A 17,678-nucleotide genomic window follows, 5' to 3' on the forward strand; every position below is an offset into this window, starting at 1 on the left:
AATTGGGTTGGTGATATTTTCTTTCGTTTATGCAACCCTACGTCGGATAGGACATCCAAAGTCTCCCTCGGTCTACTTGAAATATTTGTTAATAGAAAAGTATGCAGTGAAATCTTCATGATAAACTTTATTAAAACTTCAACTGAAAGTCATCAGCATTATTGTTGCGGGTTGGCGATAGCAGTGCTATGGAGATGACTTGCGCTTAGTTACGAATTCGCGTCTCCACGGAGAAAGGCATCTCACCCTTAATTGTTTACTCTATAGTATCCCCTTTGTATAATGTGCCAATTGATAAATGAGTTGAGTTTTTGAGTCTAAGTGTAAAAGAGCAACTCTCTGTTTCTTTCGCAAGGTGCCATCAATCAATTGATTTGGATCAGAGAATTTACTGGCTGCTTCTAAAGGCTTGTTTTGCTGTCAAGTTTTTTTTTCTGTTGTTCATTTTTGATTACCCATCCTCTTACGGCGAGCAAACCGCTTTCCACCTCAGACAATAGACTTTGTGCGGCAAAGAAAACAGAGCGGATAGTTGAGCACGCGCTCTGGATTACAAAGAGACTCGATGTTGAGAACTGCTATTCTCTTCAAACAATAGATAATAAAGTATTGTTTAAGAAGCGGCAAGGGCGCTCGGCTATTCGCAGACAAAGTATCCGTGAGGAAACCGACAGGACTATCGCTTGCGATTCTGATTGGCCAATACCGTTCAAGGGGCTGGGAACCAGATACGCATAAATACGCGAGGGGAAGAAGCACAGTACATTCTGTCCTTAGCAAGGCACAGCAAGGAGATCGAGAAAACTCTCATAAATTTGGATTATTTGTTATACTTTGAGGAATACTGACAAATATGTCTTACGAACCAAGCAGTTCAGAAAGCGATTCACGTTGCACCAGCCCTGATAGCTGTGACGACTCTAGTCTTCATTCAACGCTGAAATATCACTGCATTGACAAGTCGAAAAGACTAAAGGCAAGTGCAAGGGAGAGAAAACGCAGACACGTATTAAATGTTGCATTGGATTCCCTACGACTCAAAGTTTCCTGCTTGAACCAAAATCCGCAGAAATTATCGAAAATCGAGGTTTTACGACTGGCCATCGACTACATAGCAATGCTGACTTGTTACCTGGATTCAACAAACAATGGGTACTACCCCACCCCTGCTCTTACGAGGGGACCGTTTCAGCCAACCTCCTTCAGTCAACATCATTCGGTACCTTCTGGTTACTCTTTTCTTCAAGATTTAAGCAGACAGGTCAGTTACCATATTGTAACGTTAATTATATTACATTGCTTGTGCCGTTTTTAACCTGTTACCCCTTTTCAATTGAAGAAATTTTTATCAAAAACATGTACGCTCGATCGTTTTCACCCTTATTTTCTAAAGGGCAACATAACTTTTTGTCTATAGTGGTTACTAAGTTCCCATTTTTAGCTTCCATTTTAATTTAACAGTGCAAATTACTTGCGTTTTAAAATGTTGAGAGTTTTGCCTTCATCTTTAAAATTGACTTGATTTGCCGCGACATTCACGCGGTGGTTAGAGACATTCATTATCTGGTTTAATTGTTGGCTTAAAATTTCTTGACTCAAGAGCTGTTCTCATGGCAACCTGCATGCGTACATGCTTCTTGCCTTGACCACGTTTTGACCCTCATCAGCTCACAAGGGTCAAATTTCTTTTCAATGGTTGCAAATTTAATGAAGAATTGCTTTGATGCAGATTTATAGATTCTTCAATTTTCTCAATTGTCTTATTTTGTCAACAGAATGCGGGTTATCCGGAGTCTTCAAGTAGTTCGGAGTTTGACATCTATATCAGTGGCTTGAGTGCGAACTGAATCAGAGATGGACAGAACAGAATCAGAAACGTGATCGATTCTGCATCAGACAATCCACATTAGCTGTCGCTTGATCTGCTGAAGAATCCTACATAGGAACAAGTCGTCTCCCATTGGCCAGTTTAGGGCTTTCCGTTTAGTCATGTGACTTGCAAACTTCATATTGAAGCTGACGATTCAAGCGTATGTTTTGAAATCTTTGGACATTTTAATTGTAAATAGAAACACTGGCAAACATGAAAATTGTACATTTTGTAAACATAGCTATTGACATTTGTATATTTGTAAATAGAATAAACTAAATTTTTGAAAGTAAGAAATCAGAAACATCATTTAAAATTGCATTCTCTCTCTTGTTATCTTCTGTATTAAAGCCTTTTGCTTTTTTCTCCATACACGAAATTTCATTGCTCGATTAGACATGCAAAGTAAACATATTTTTGGAAAAATTTCAATGGGTTCAGAAAAATGAAGTTACAACCTAGTTGTATAAAGTTCTGCTAATAGACAGGTTAAAAAAGCCATTACTACAACATGACTATGACAAATGAAATTTGTAAAGCCTTGTCTGAAAAGTTTTGTTGTCTTGTTTTTTTATTTTCTTCCAAGATTCATGATGTGTTCCGAGGCTAATAATTTTTTGGTTACACAGTCCATACTTGTAAACCTTATTTTTTTTAAATATAACTCATATGATTAAAGGAAAACTATTAAAGATAAGTTTCAAACTATCTTTATGAAAGACAAATTTAAACATTTTAAAAATTTTGATTTAAACATACATAAGCTTTTCATCTGACATTCTTTAGAGTATAAAACGTCAGAACACAGATCGAAAAAAATGTTACGAAAAACACAAAATGCGGCAAGGTGTTACCGTAGGTTATAAACCGGATTGGTGTACACGAGACAGTATTCAGCAATGCGACGGCTTGGGAAAGTTTTCCTTAAATGTTTCAACCTATTATCATTCACTGATGCAATTGCAACTGAATTCAAGACTAAATCTCTTTGAGTTAGCCAGCTTGATCTTTTATCTAATCTTATGTAAATAATTCTATTGTGTTGGATATCCTTTGTATTTGCTAATGATCTATTTATATTACAAGTTACATTCGATGTAAAAGAGTAGGTAATAGAAAGTCACTAAAATGCTCTAGCGGTACATAGAAAGTTACAAAAGACAGGTTATATAAAGTTGAAAAGGTATGCTTGAGTTTTTAGGACATTCTTTGGAAGGTACAGTCAGTTGGTTAGGCGATTTAAGCAAGGAACTTGGGTTGAAAATCCCCTCTTAAGAAGATCGTGAAGAAGACAGAAATCGATAGTTGGTAGAAACTGGTAAGGTGCTTCACCATTGGCCGAAATTGTCCACACCATTTGATAATGAGGATGATGACGTCCCACCCTAACTTTCTTATGCTTACTTTCGAAGTGAATGCAAATTTCATATTTCAAATGGTAAATGTTTATATTTGTGGTCTCCACCATTATACAATATTGTCTTGCTGCATTCTTTGCAAAAAAGTCTGATCACTAAGAAACTGGTTTATCCATCCGAACATTTGCGTTCACACTGACCGTTTTCTCACATTCCAGCGGCGTTCTACCAACGTTGTCATGATTACCAAACTTCAGCCATTCCGGTTCTTCCAAGGACGATTTTACAAGGAAGGTGCATCACGGAACCCGAAAGTATTGTAGCATTGTTATTGAATGGAACAAACAAATTTAGCATTTCAACAATATCAAACATCCATTGTCTGAAATGTCTCGAAAACCTAGGATTAAAATGAGATAAGAGACGTTTAGAAAAGCAATTTCGGGGAAAGATATCCGGTATGCTAACCTCTCGTGTTCTTCATTATTCCCCTTTATTGACTCATGCTTCATATCATAGTGATAATCCGTTCGCTTTAATTTCACCCACGTGCTCAGTATCAAACAATCAACTTAACTATAGTACGGACGACTAAGACGATTTGTGGCGTGTCCCCATTCAGTCTTTATTTGAAGAGAGATTAACATATTTTCAACTGTAAATTCCAAGTGCCTCCACAATATTTTTCGTTTTGGTATATTTAACGAAGTGTGAGAAATTTGGCGCGCGTGGAGCCTCTCCACCTTGAGCTGAAGTCATTTGTTGCCGATATCAGCAATGAATAAAGAATTTCATGAACCGACCACGTTTTCCCCTGTAGCATTGCGGATAACCGCTCTATTTCAGAAAGCTTTTCTATCACAGATTACTCTCTCTATTTCTAAAAGTAACTAATTTAAAGAAATCCGTAATTAAACCAATTTTGTTTGTCCCCTTAGAAAGAATGCCTTTCTTATTCTAACTTTTTGCGATAGTTAAGAAATAAACTAATGATACAAATGCATTATTTTTCAAAAATTGCAAAAAAAATTCAAAATTGATATTGCTTGTATCCAAAGTCTTCGCACAGGACTTCCAGAAGAGGTTTCCCTCCGAGTTGAATGCAGCATGTCTAGTGGACATCGATGAGTGTAGATTAATACCCGTGTAGAAACAATACCGTAGATGGATACTGTAATACATACAAATAGAGGGTGGCTAATCAAGAAGACAGGAATCAGGTTGAAGATGACTCAGCAATCTGCCCAGCCAGTAGCTATGGAGAAAGGTGAGATCATTGAAATACTGCAGAACTCAACTTGTTTCACTAAATTCAGCAGAAAGAAGAAAATGTTGGCAAAGATAAATCGACATGCACCTGGAGAAACTTTTAACTGAAAGATGTTAAAGAGCTTGATCAATTTCTTGAAAAATGTTCTGAAAGACTGATCATTGCCTGATTTTGATTCCGAAAGTCCCCCCACCCCCCACCCCCCTAGAGTCCAAAAGCCGCCCCCTAGTGGCCAAACGTTGCCCCCGTAGCCGGCATAATTACATAACAGTCGGCATTTTGGCCGTTTTAAAATATTTCTAACATTATTATTTCAATCATTTGGAGCCTTGTTTCAACAGCACTCCTTTCCACAGAAAGTAAAGTAGATTCCATATGGTGGATTGGTCAAATTGGTAAAAAAGAGCAGAATCAATATTTAGAAGCAAAATGCCTTAACTCTGTCGAGAATTTAAAAAAATTGTAGAAAAGCTTCAAAAAACAACGAGATAGGGGAAAAGGAAGAGTTGATTGTGAAGCAGTGTACAATTATGATGATGGTGCTGCAGTATATGCATGAAAGTGGACTGTATAAGGCATTACCCAATTTGTACAGAGCCTACTCATTCTTCTGCACGCTGATACCTGTCACATCAGCCAATGGTGAGAGGTCATTCTCAAAACTAAAGATATTCAAGAATTAAAAACGCAATTAAAAACGAAATCGGGCAGAGCTTGGACTACGATGAAGTACTAGACCCTTTTGCAAACGTGTCAGAAAAGAAGGTTGAAATTGAAATAATTCAAATAACGACTGAAGTAGGGATGACACATCATGTATAAGCTCCTTAATGTTAAGAGGCCTATACTGGTTCCTTTAAACCCTTATTCTGTTAGTTATATCGTACGACAACCCATTTGACGATTTTGCAAATAAAGATATTCCCAGAAAACATTGCTTTTAAACAGGTTACAAACCAGTTTAGAAAATTTAAAAATTTGAATTTTTCAAAGAAAACTCATTTTGAACTAACTCTTTTTTTTAAGTTTATATAGAAGGGTCAGAAGAAGGTTTAGCTTTTGCTGGACCATGAAAGTCATCATATCACATTTGAGAATAGTTCAAAGCTAATTTGAGCCACATCATTTACCTATTATTATCTACTATGTAATAGCCTGTTTCCCAGACCCAGCACAAGTTCGTTTCATTTACTCTGATGAAGCCCTGTATGCCGGGGCGAAATATTAGTATATTCTTTAAATTTAATTTATTTTGAAAATTTTATTTCGTGACATTGGATTCTCGTCATCGTATTGCTTTGTTCCTGTATATCTTTCATAACAACACTCATTGCAAGATTCACAGAATCCGGCGGACAGCCTATCCTGCGGTTCTTCCTTCTCACACATTATACTCTGTAACAGTCGGGAAATTTTGAGTTGATTAAACCCACCCCCATCCACCCCCCTGAAGTTTCATGAAAAACCGCCACTGATCGAAACTGTTGCATTATGGCTCAAGGTCCTGCCCAAAGGAGGAAGATGGATAATCTATTGTTGGCAGGCATGAAAACGTGGAAGTTCATGTGAATAGAGCACGTGCCTCCCTACTTTCCCTGAAGAAAACAAGACAGCGCTCAGTTTGCAAGTTGTAATGGGCATACATACATCCACATTTGCTCGGGTTTCGGTTTCTCGATATTGCCCACTCTAACAAAGACTGAAGTATTAGCTCTGACCGCATGATCCTATGAGCATGTGCAAGGTTGACTACTGGTGTCCTCTACTGTTTATCGAATTGATTTTGCCATGACGTCAGCCCTGGCCCTATTTTTGCGGCAGGAAATAGGTAGTGCGGTTGAAGAAAATGAAGCGGAGATGATTCTCGCTGATATCTAGAGTGCTGCACATGTCGATGAAAAAGGAGCACGAGAGACCAAAGATACCTAGGGAACTAATAGAGAGATTAACAAACATGATAGAAAAATAGGCTGAGCTTAGGCTGTAAACGAGAGGCGAGTATTTCTCTCTTGCGGTTAGCTTTGATATCTAGATTATGTGAATGAAGTTCCGTATTCTAGATGAATGGGCGATTGTCAGAAGTGACTAGAAATAGATCAGGGCGGAAAGAGTCTCCTGTTATTACAGAGAGTGAGAGAAATCTGAAAATGTCTACGTAAAGAGAGCAATTAGGTATAGCTTTAAAAGACTGTATCAGGAAGTTTAATGCAGAGTTATGGCGATATGTGAATCGGCCTTCTTCGAGGTATGTTTTGCAGCCTGCCACAATGTTAGGTAACGTTTCTAGCATACTGCATATTGAAAAATTAGCAACCTGAGGGATGTTCCATCTAGATAGGTTTTTCCGCGTGACAAGTGAATTGCTCAGATATCTGATATTAAAACTTTAAATGCTCTTGGGAATGTTGCTTTGAACTGTGGTGCATTATAATAATTATAATAAACAACTTATTTGCAGTTGGCAACGACATCTAGCATTGAGCTTATTTATGCCACCCATTTACAATCAATATGAAAGTTATTTTTTATAAAAGCCTAAATATACAATGAAGGTTTACATAATCTACGGCTGCGATCGATGTTTTCTAAAGATTCTATATTTTGTTTAAAAATATATTGTGATTGAGGCACTTTAGTTTCAATCAGGTAGCTTTTGCCATATTTTTTGGCAAACAAATCTAATGGTCTCTGTACCATACCTTGTTGTTCTTACTCTTGGCAAAATAATGTTGCTTTTTGCTCAAAATTCATAATTGAGGTTTCTAGTAACAAAAACATCGCCCGTTAATGTTGGATTCAAATTATTGATAATTTTACATATCTCGATCAAGAGTAGCTGCAGATTTCTCTGGTGAATAGACACTGATTTTGTTTTAGCTAATAACTGATCAGAATTGAAGGTCCTTTATTACATTCTAGCACTGCATTAAGTACTAGTGTCAGCATGGTTGGATTTTAATAAGTAACGAAAATAGTAACAATATTAGTATGGATTAATATGATATCAATCAAGCAGTTTTTACTTGAGGACTTCACAATGCATCAAGTTTAGCACTGAATTAAGATTTTTTTTTTCAATTAAGTTTCTGATAGCTAATTCTGATGCGGATAATTTTGTAAAAAAGAGGGAAGAAAGTTAATAAATGTGAAGGTATTGATAGATGCTTCTTGTGATGTTGATTTGAAATTGAATATGAAAGCGAAGAGAGGCCGATCATGCAACGATAGATGGAGATGAGGACTGGCGGTGGAAATCAAATAGTAGAGATTAGAAAAGGAGTAGATTGTAAACTAGAGAACTAGAGAAAAATTGCAATAAATGGGCAGTTTAAGACGCAAGCAGAGGAAGCTGTAGGTAAAGATCAATAATTGTTTCAAAGAAATGAATTTTCAAGAGAAGGAGTTTAGCTCTTGTTATGATGGTTTAGGAGCTAGCACCGAATCTGGCAAGGACAAGTATTGAGAAAAAGCCAGCAAGATGGCGGGTAAGATGTGTTTTCAAGCAAACGAATCAATTTACCTTATTTGCCTGGATGTTCCGAAAATTTCACAGAAGAAGTATAGGGCTATGTAACCATTCGCAACGAGGAATGCTAGAAATCTAGAATTTAGAAACCGGAAAAAGTTAAGAGGACGAGCTGATACTATATATGAAAAAGGAAAATCAAAATTTGAAGGAAGTTCTGAGCAAGCAAATGCAGAAATGCGTCAAAAATTTGTGTCAAATACAATGTTGAGCAAAATGCAAAACGCTTTGAGAGGTCTTGATTTATATGTGCCTGCACAACTTAAGTTCCCCTTAACAAGGCGTCTTTGTTCCCCTGATATCAAAAAGCTATTGTTGCATTCAACGTTTCATGAAGAGAGATGCAAAAGCAAGTTATTTACAATCAGGCACAGAAACGGAAAATGAGCTTTTCACGTTATTGGTTAAGGCAGTAGATTTTCTAGGTTTATTGACAGGGTTGTGTTTTCTCTTCTACTTCCGATTAAAAAATACATTATGTAAAAACATTTTCGGCGTTACAAACTTTTAGACAAATATCTGTCGTAAATATATTTGTACAAAATTTAGAGTTAACCGGAAGTTGGTAAAGCCGAAATTTTTTTTGTATGGACCACGCATGCGAAGGGTATATTGACTGAAGCAAAGGCTACAATCTTGATTTGCAAATTTTTTGAAAACTCTCACTCTTTCAAGCTAATAGGACTGCAAATCTTAAATCATCATCGCTCTCACCAGGCTAAGATTCCCAAGACGGAGAAAAATACCATTGTTAGGTTCATATACCATTTATGTTATAGTTTAATAATCTAAAAGATTGATCAACATTTGTCCAAGGTTAAAAAAAATGTCCGAAAATTTTTTGTCGAAGTTTATTGTTCGAAATTTTGTCCGCTGAAAAGTTTTGTACATAGTGCATTAGATTTACAAGATAAATATGTCAGAGGTGTCGTATTAGAGGCGAAGTCCCTTCCCAACTTTCCATGATTTCCGCAACTAGTCAGGAGGTATGTTGCAGGCATTGAGATTTTTGAAATTGCAACTTAACAATGAAATTGATAACCAGGACGACGGCAAAGAAAAAAGACTCAATGCATTCTTTTTCTCTTCTTCTTTTTACATCGTAGACAATTCCAATTTAGACAGATCAAAAACTGGTAGCACAAAAACTAGTAGAAAACATGAAACCGTCTAAAAAAGATTTTAAGGACTTTTTGCCAATTTCGAATTTGAATAGTATTTTTCTAGACCCAGTGACCCCAGAGGAAATCAACGACATAATAGCTAATCTGGACGAAAGTAAATCAAATGATTCTTACAATGTTCCTACAAGGCTCATTAAATTAGTCCGCCACACTATTTCTGAACCTTTTTCTACAATAGCAAATTCTTCATTTTTGGAAGGTGTCTTTCCAGAGAAGCTGAAATTTGCCAAAGTTACACCCATTCACAAAAGTAAATCAAAATTGGAATGTGGAAATTATCGTCCTATTTCAATTCTTCCTATTTCTAGTAAAATTCTTGAAAAATTGATGAATTGTCGTTTGGTAAGAAGAAAGCCAACAACAAAATATCCTTAAAAAATAAAATGAAACACTACCTTTTAGAAAGTCCGACCTAATTGAATATGATAAAAATACCAGCACATACTATAAACCTAATTTTTCCATTTTTATCTTTAATGTAGTTTTTTTTTACTTTAGTCATTTCCTCTGCTTTCTTCTAGTGTCGTTTTCATTTCTATTATCTCATTCTTACTGTTATTCAAACCAAAATGAATTGTTGACTCGCCGTCAAATCACGTCAACCGGGCACATGGCTTTGATAGCTCCATCTTGAGTTTTTTCATGCGTCCGTCAGCTGATTTAATAATTGAATTTTAAACAACTAACTTAAATGACGTAACGTGTAATTAATTGATTTGCTGAAAAAATGTTTTGAGTTTGAGTTTCAGTTTGAGGTCAATTAAGAAAATTCCAGCTTAGACAAAAGACATTGTCTACGATGTGACAAGAAGTTGACGAATATATCATGTTTTTTCTTTGTCGTCATACACTCTTTTTTTATAAGAACAATTTTATAAGGACACGAGCCTCAAAACTAGTCTGGATATTCAAATTTGTCAGCAAATTAAGGCTGTCTCACTCACTTTGTTGGCAAATGAGGCCTGAACACCTCCTTAGAGCGAAAAAGCTAGCAATAGCACTGCTTAAATCCTCTTAATTTAAGAACAAATTAAGAACAATCCAGCCTCAGATTTTGGATAAAATTAAGAACAGTCAGCCTGAACTTAAATTTACTGGTTCTTATAAAAAAAGAGTGTACTGGATATTAATTCTACCAGCATTGACTTCAAGAGTTATGCTCGAAGCTGCAAGGAGTAAATACAATTATATTTATGCAGATTTCGAAAATACAAATTTTCAAGAAAATCAGCAAAGTTGTCAAACAGCCGAATGATCAAGCTGCACGGGTCACAAGTATTTGATGACAAGACAAATTATTTCTCTTAAGCAGAACTGCCTTCACAATATGCGCGTCTGATAAAAATTTACAAACTCACTGGAACATCATTTCGAAAAATAGAGAAGAGCAAGACCTTTAGATGGGGATGGGGTTTTGCTATACACTCATTTTTTACAAAAAACAAAAGACAATAGTGAGTTCCTCAGTTTCTTAATGTCCTGGAATTCTCAATACTCATTGTTTCTTAAGAGTTTCTTAATTATGATGTCTTTAATGAGGTTATGAAAAGCTCATGATCTTTTTTATCACGTCAAGAGATTCACTTTCGTTCAGATGCTGTACTTAGATGTGGGAAGTATATTTTTATCACTGGTGTCTAAAGTTCTAGGCCAACAGGGCAATAATGTACTTGGATTTTACAAAATTTCGTTGTTCTTAGTTTTAACACGATTTAGGGCCTGTTTACATGGAGGTGAGTTCCCCGTCTAACCGAGTTCCCCGTCTAACCGAGTTTCCCGGCTAGCCGAGTTTCCTATCAACAGTTTCTCTCTTCACCGCTTACATGGACATTTCAGTTATCATCCATGCAGTCTTTCCAGGCTAAACTTTACTTTTCAGCTAAACCTGTAATACACATCCTCGGATCTCCGCGAACCCAAATTTACCGACGAGGCACAGCACAGTCTTTGTCAAGTACTGTCTGTCCTAAGCGTACAACAACGAGGCCCAGCGCAGTCTTTTACAAGCACTGCCTGTCCTGAATAAACCGAAATTACAATATAATATTGACGAGCTACAAGAGGTTTCTCAAGCCTTTTGAGCTGAGCAGTTAGCATCCTTAAATTGCCATAGCCTAAATTCTTACAAGTGCAACTTATCGGTATCTCTCTATATCTGTGCCTGCTCGTGCCTCTATGTATCTCCCTAAATCTAACAGATACTTTAAATTTCTGCCAATTATTTTCCTAACAAGCTAAAAGGATGATGCTTTCTGTAAAAAGAATTACAGGCCAATTACTGTGTTGCCAGCGAGTTCAAAAATCTTTGAACGACCATTATACGACCAGGCAATACTCTTCGCTGGGAATTTTTTGTCGTCTTTGCTTTGTGGCTTCAGGAAAGGCTACAATACACAACACGCTCTACTAAAATTTTTAGAACCCTGTGAAATGACCCTTGACAAGGGAGGCATTGCAGGTGCTTTATTAATGGATCTATCTAAAGCATTTGACTGCATAGACCATGAATTATTGAAAGTAAAATTGCATGCCTGTGGTTTTGGTAGAGGTGCCCTACTCATGATCCACATCTATTTGTCACAAAGGAGACAACGCGTTAAAATTAATGGGTCGTTTAGCACTTGGAAAGTAGTTCAAGAAGGAGTCCCACAAGGATCAGTGTTAGGGCCTCTCTTATTCAACGTGTATTTTAATGACCTTTTTCTTCTGATGAATAGAGCCGAAATAAGCAACTATGCAGACGATACCACTATCTACATATGCGACTCTGAGGTTGAAAATGTCATTGGCGGACTAGAACAAAATGCCATCCAACTATGATCCTAGTATCCTGAAAACTAAATGAAGTCAAATGCAGACAAGTGTCATTTTATGATTTTTGGCGAGAAAAAAGAAAAGATGATATTAAGTGTTGGAATGGTGGTAATAGAAGAAAGTGACGAAGAAACATTTCTGGGAGTTACACTAGATACAAAACTTAACTTCAAAACTCGTGTGCAGACTCTTTGTAAAAAGGCCAGCCAAAAACTGCATGCTTTATTTCGCATTCCGATTTTCATGGAATCCAAAAAAATTAAACTGATAATGAACACTTTTATAATGTCACAATTTAGCTACTGCCTATTAATCTGGATGTTCCATGACAAAATATAAATAACAAGTTAAGCAGGATACAGGAAAGGGCCCTTCGAATCGTATACAAAGACAACACTTCTCCTTATGAGAAATTTTTAGAAGATCATTGAGTACATTTTGAATTTACAATTATACGACTCGCTTTTACAGGCATCATATAATTGGCTTATCTGCATTACAACATTAAGAAGTCAATCAGTTCGGGGCTTAGCCATGGTTTATTTCGACGACAGAAGATATAGTAGGTGCAGCAAATAGAAATGTTCATGAGTTTCATCAAGATGGATTTAGATTGATTGAAGTCAAAATTGAGTTGATGTAGCATGTCGGAGAGAGAGATGACTAGAAATACCAGCCTCTTAGCAGTAAGATTAAAATGCACCCTCTTATCTTATGAAAACTAGAAAAAACACATCCCGCATCGTCCGTCGCGCGGATCAACAAGGGATGCGTCCCCCAGGGCAAGACTCGCCTGGTATCGAAAAGTATGCTACTGAGTCTAATTCTTCCCCTAACGAAATTCCGCATGGTCACCAGGAAGGGATAGCTCCCACCACTGGACCTACGGATCCACCAACTGCCAAACATCAAAAAGAAAAAAGAAAAATATTGAGTAGGGAAAAGTATAAGGAAGTAAAGTATTGTTTTTACTAAGCACTTGAAAAACCTCAAACACACAACACTGAGGACACTTTTGTTACATGGTGCTCACGCAACAGTGAGAGTGACAAAATTGAAGGATTAGATTAAAAAAGACTAGCAAATATGAGGAGATATAGAAAGGAAACTTCCTTTCTAGAAGAGCTTCAGAAGGATAAAGAAATAAAAACGGGTAAGGCTAGAAAAGTTCTGCGAAAGTATAAGATAAAAAACAAAGACCAAGTACCAGCTATTGAGGAAGAACTAAAGCAAAAACTACAAGTTAAGGCTCAGCGACTATGGAGGTACATTAAACGGAATAAATTCTATAGACAGAATAAATACAAAAAGCTCTTAGAATTCTCACAAGTGGAAATCACCAGGAATCGACCAAATCCCAAACTTCTGGCTTGACATTCTACACTCACGCACATTGAAAATTAGCATTAAACTTTAATAGATTAATGACAGACCCAATGACAACACCTAAATGGTTTTGCCAAGGTACTACTTATCTTCTCGCCAAAAATAACGAAACTGCAAACGCAAAAAACTACCGCCCAACCACCTGCCTGTCAACAACTTACAAACTTATAACCTCTATACTTACTGAAAGAACATACACACATATGGAAGATCACAATAGATTTCTAATTGAACAAAAAGGCTGTCGGAAAGGATCGTGCGGTTTCAAAGATCAATTGCTAAGTAATTGAATGATACTAGAAAATGCCAAAACCAAACATAAGCACCTGAGTACTGCTTGGATGGACTACAAAAAAGCTTTTGACAGTGTCCCCCATTCCTGGATTTTACATTGTCTAGAAACTTTCAAAGTCTCCCCTGTGCTAGTTAACTCTCTTAGAACATCTATGAAGCTGTGGGAAACTAACCTTACTCTTTCCCACTCAAACGGAATTTTGAATGCTAATGGTATGCACATAAAAAGTGGAATTTTCCAGGGTGAATCTCTCTCCCCTCTTCTGTTCTATATGGCACTTATACCGTTGTCCCAACTCCTGAATGATACTGGGTATGAATACAAGATCGGGAATAAGAAGATAAATCATCTGCTTTATATGGATGACCTGAAACTCTATGCCAGTAACGATGGTGAACTTGAAGGATTGCTAAAAACAGTAAAGGCATTTAGTGATGATATTGGGATGGAATTTGGTTTGGATAAGTGCGCTAAAGCAACCCTTGAGCGTGGAAAGCTCGAGAGTACAAATAACATTGTATTAGAAGAAGATACGGTAATTGAAGAACTAGAACAAGAAGGAACATACAAGTAATTAGGCGTCAATGAGAGGGATGGCATACAGCACTCCAAGATGAAAGAAAAAATTAGAAAAGAATGTTTACGTAGGGTTCGATTGATACTGAAAACTGAATTCTCAAAACAAAATTACTGCTATGAACTCTCTTGCAATACCGGTGGTAACTTACAGCTTCAACATTATTAACTGGAATCTAAGTGAATTGAAAAAACTTGATAAAAAAATTAGAAAGCAGTTCACCTGCCACAGAATGCATCACCCTAAGTCCGACATTGATCGTTTATATGTCCCTAGGAACAAAGGTGGTAGAGGCATGATACAGCTTGAGTTGTCATACAAGACAACAACCATAGGTCTTTCTGAATACCTGGAAAATTCAGATGATTGGATACTGCAACTTGTCAATAAGAATGAAAACTCGAATAAATTACATTCAGTTCTTAAAGAGCCAGCTAAATTTTCTCGGCAGCTGAACTTAGATATGAATAACAGAAACCTCAACCAGCTAACACCCACAGAAATTGCCCGTAAAACAAAGAAAGCAGCCAAAAACAACGGTTTAAAACAATTGGAATCGCGATGGCAGGGAAAACCCCTCCACGTTTATCCTCGCCGCCCAAGACCAAAGTCTCTTCACGAGGAATTATCAAGCCAATGTGCTGCACAACGGAGCAAATGGAAAATGTAGATTCTGTGAGAAAAAGGTAGAAACGATTGACCACCTTGTCTCAGGTTGTTCTGTACTGACACCAAATGAATACAAAAATCGCCACGATAGGATTGGTCAATACCTCCACTGGAAAATTCTCAACCACTTCTCCTTAGAAACCAAGAGTAACTGGTACGAGCACCATCCAAAACCAGTTACTGAGGGAAAAATGTCACCATTCTCTGGAACTTTGCAGTCCAAACTGACCGCACTATACAGGCAAACCGTCCAGACATTATTGTCGAAGATAAGACCAAAAACACCTGCCTACTCATAGATATGAGTGTGCTATCAGATAAGAATGTTTCTGCAAAAGTGTTTGAGAAACTCTCCAAATATAAAGACCTGGAGATTGAAATTGGAAAGATGTGGCACCTCAGAACAAAGACCATTCCAGTAGTAGTAGGTGCCCTAGGTATGATAAAGAAAGGAACTGCTAATTATGTAAAGCAAATTCCAGGTGATCCATCCCTTAACGAGGTCCAAAAACAGTCCTGAACAGCACTGCACACATACTGAGAAGAACGCTCTCTATTTGAACAATTCTTTTAAAGATATACTTTTTATGATAATGACTTTATTTTTATACACACAATTCTTATATATATACAGTATAACAATGCTCTTAAATTACTCCAATTTCACTAACCCTAGGTCACTGGTAGTGACTCGGTGTTTGATCTAAAAATAGCAAATCAAAAGAAATTGACCGGATAATAATAATAATAATAATAATAATGAGGCCCTATAAGGGGAATTTGAAATATGAAATAATTGAGAATTCGGGATGAAAATATGAATATTTAGGTTTTTGAGTCTTTAAATATGAAATACCTCTGGTTCCCAGTATGAAATGTGGAATAACAAAATAATTGAATACCTCTTTAAAAGTTGTGTGAGAATTATCTACTTGATAACAGCATTGACTTTTTATACATTCCAAAAAGTTACTTAACAAGTTACTGTAATACCTTAACTACACGCTATTTTACACACAGTACAAAGACGATACACCGCGGAGCATCAATTCTGCATGCCCCGGGGCCATAACATAGAGAGGAAAAATGCACGTTTGTAATTTCAAAGACTTGAAGATGTAAGAGACTATTGATCTCAAGCATTGACTCAAGTGACTATTGATCTGTAGACCTGTTAAGAAACCAACCATATTACACCTGGGTTGTTCTTTTAATCTTTTCAATCTTTCTAGGGGTTTAAAAGGCTTTTCATACTTTACGTTTAGGAAAAATACCAATAGCATAAAATCTACCGCAAATACTTTTGGCTTATATTATCTCAACGAAATAGACAAGAACATCAAATAGCATCATCAACATGTTTTTATCTACATTGCTTTATTAAGTTATTCTTATCTTGTAAATTTTGTTTCTGACCATATCTTTGATTTCAGTATGGCGCCAATAAGTAATGGTAAAAGTGATTATAAGTTACGCAAGGCAATATTATGAAAAGCCACAAACACGCAAACGTGAAGAGAATTTGGCCCACTCCAACTGCATTTTTTAAACTTGATGAAAGTTGAATTCCTAAAAATAATGGCCACTGATCCTTTTTAAATCTTGGAAACATTCTGGTAGTTGACCAGAAGACGCTTTACTGGAAGCATGAAAAATGCACGGTCAGCAAAAGTTCGACATTCGAATTTTTTAAATCTGATGATACCGTCAGAAAAAGCTTGGAACGTGGACGTGACTTCCGGTCTTCTGCCAGAAGGTTCCCAAGACTTAATGATTTAAACCTTAAAAATTTCGGTTAGGCTGGTTGCTAGATGGTTATGCAAAATTCCCTGTCTATAAAATATCTACTCTTTAGAAACATGTAGTCAATCTGCAGCATTTATTCTGAAGTCTTCTTGAGAACATCGTAAGAGTTGATGTCACTTAGTTTTAGCTTCGCATTAACATTATTTTAGAATTATTTCTTGCTATTGAATGCACCTAAGACTGGAAATGACTAGAAATAACAGTATGACTGTAGTATGAAGAATCGAATAAACAACTGAATTTACTGGTTGTTAAGGCTCTTGGCGATTAGTAGAGCCAAAGAAGATATCCCAAAAATTCTTCAAGCTCATTGTCTCTTCCAGGAATGTCAATAACTGGCCCTTTCAGGTTGTACCCTCCACGCAAAGACTTAAGACTATCAATTTTGGTACATGTATGTTTTTAGAGTTTCTTTAGTTGTTCCCAAAAAATAAGTTGAGCAAAACAATGATAAATATTTCATTCAGTGGCCTTAGATTCCCCTTAAAAGTATCAAATGATTCCACAGTTCCAAAGAGAATTAATTCCCTATTTTTACCCAAGTACGGAATCTATTTCATTTTTTATGCACCCATTCTTTACACATTTTCAATATTTTTAGCTGCAAAGATTGGTTTTGAATTCAAGACTCGGTCCATTTTGTATGTGAGTCGGTTCAACTTTCCTGACACCTGAAGGCAGAATGGAACATTTGACAATTTCGAAATACCTTGCTTTGTTAATTTTGAAATATAAAATAATTGCAAGATATCATCATGAAATATGAAATAACGTAATCCCCCCTTATAGGGCCTCAATAATAATAAGCGATGTAGCAAGAATTGATGTTAGCAGGAAAAATGGTGGTAGGGGGTTGATAAGTTGTGAGAATTGTATTAAAAATGAGACAAACAACCTGGCTTGGTATGCTAAGCATGTTAGAG

The 17,678-nt window shown here is 36.6% G+C and overlaps 1 protein-coding gene and 1 long non-coding RNA gene across 2 annotated transcripts; one reads left to right on the forward strand and one right to left on the reverse strand.

Moving 5' to 3' along the window:
• The first annotated feature begins 356 nt into the window (after positions 1–356).
• Positions 357–2,172, forward strand: LOC135689871 (neurogenic differentiation factor 4). Its single transcript, XM_065207232.2, has 2 exons — positions 357–1,261; positions 1,776–2,172. Exons 1-2 carry the CDS (start codon positions 854–856, stop codon positions 1,845–1,847), a joined length of 480 nt encoding a protein of 159 aa, XP_065063304.2. The 5' UTR covers positions 357–853; the 3' UTR covers positions 1,848–2,172.
• On the reverse strand, positions 1,668–6,841 carry LOC148960274 (uncharacterized). Its single transcript, XR_016143794.1, has 2 exons — positions 4,413–6,841; positions 1,668–3,628 (listed from the first exon to the last, which is right to left on the reverse strand). It is a non-coding gene; the product is annotated as an uncharacterized LOC148960274 (long non-coding RNA).
• Between the last annotated feature and the right edge of the window lie 10,837 nt (positions 6,842–17,678).

The sequence above is a fragment of the Rhopilema esculentum genome, chromosome 5, assembly GCF_057945365.1.
Source record: "Rhopilema esculentum isolate cy_ngs chromosome 5, ASM5794536v1, whole genome shotgun sequence".
Classification (NCBI taxonomy): Eukaryota; Metazoa; Cnidaria; class Scyphozoa; order Rhizostomeae; family Rhizostomatidae; genus Rhopilema; species Rhopilema esculentum.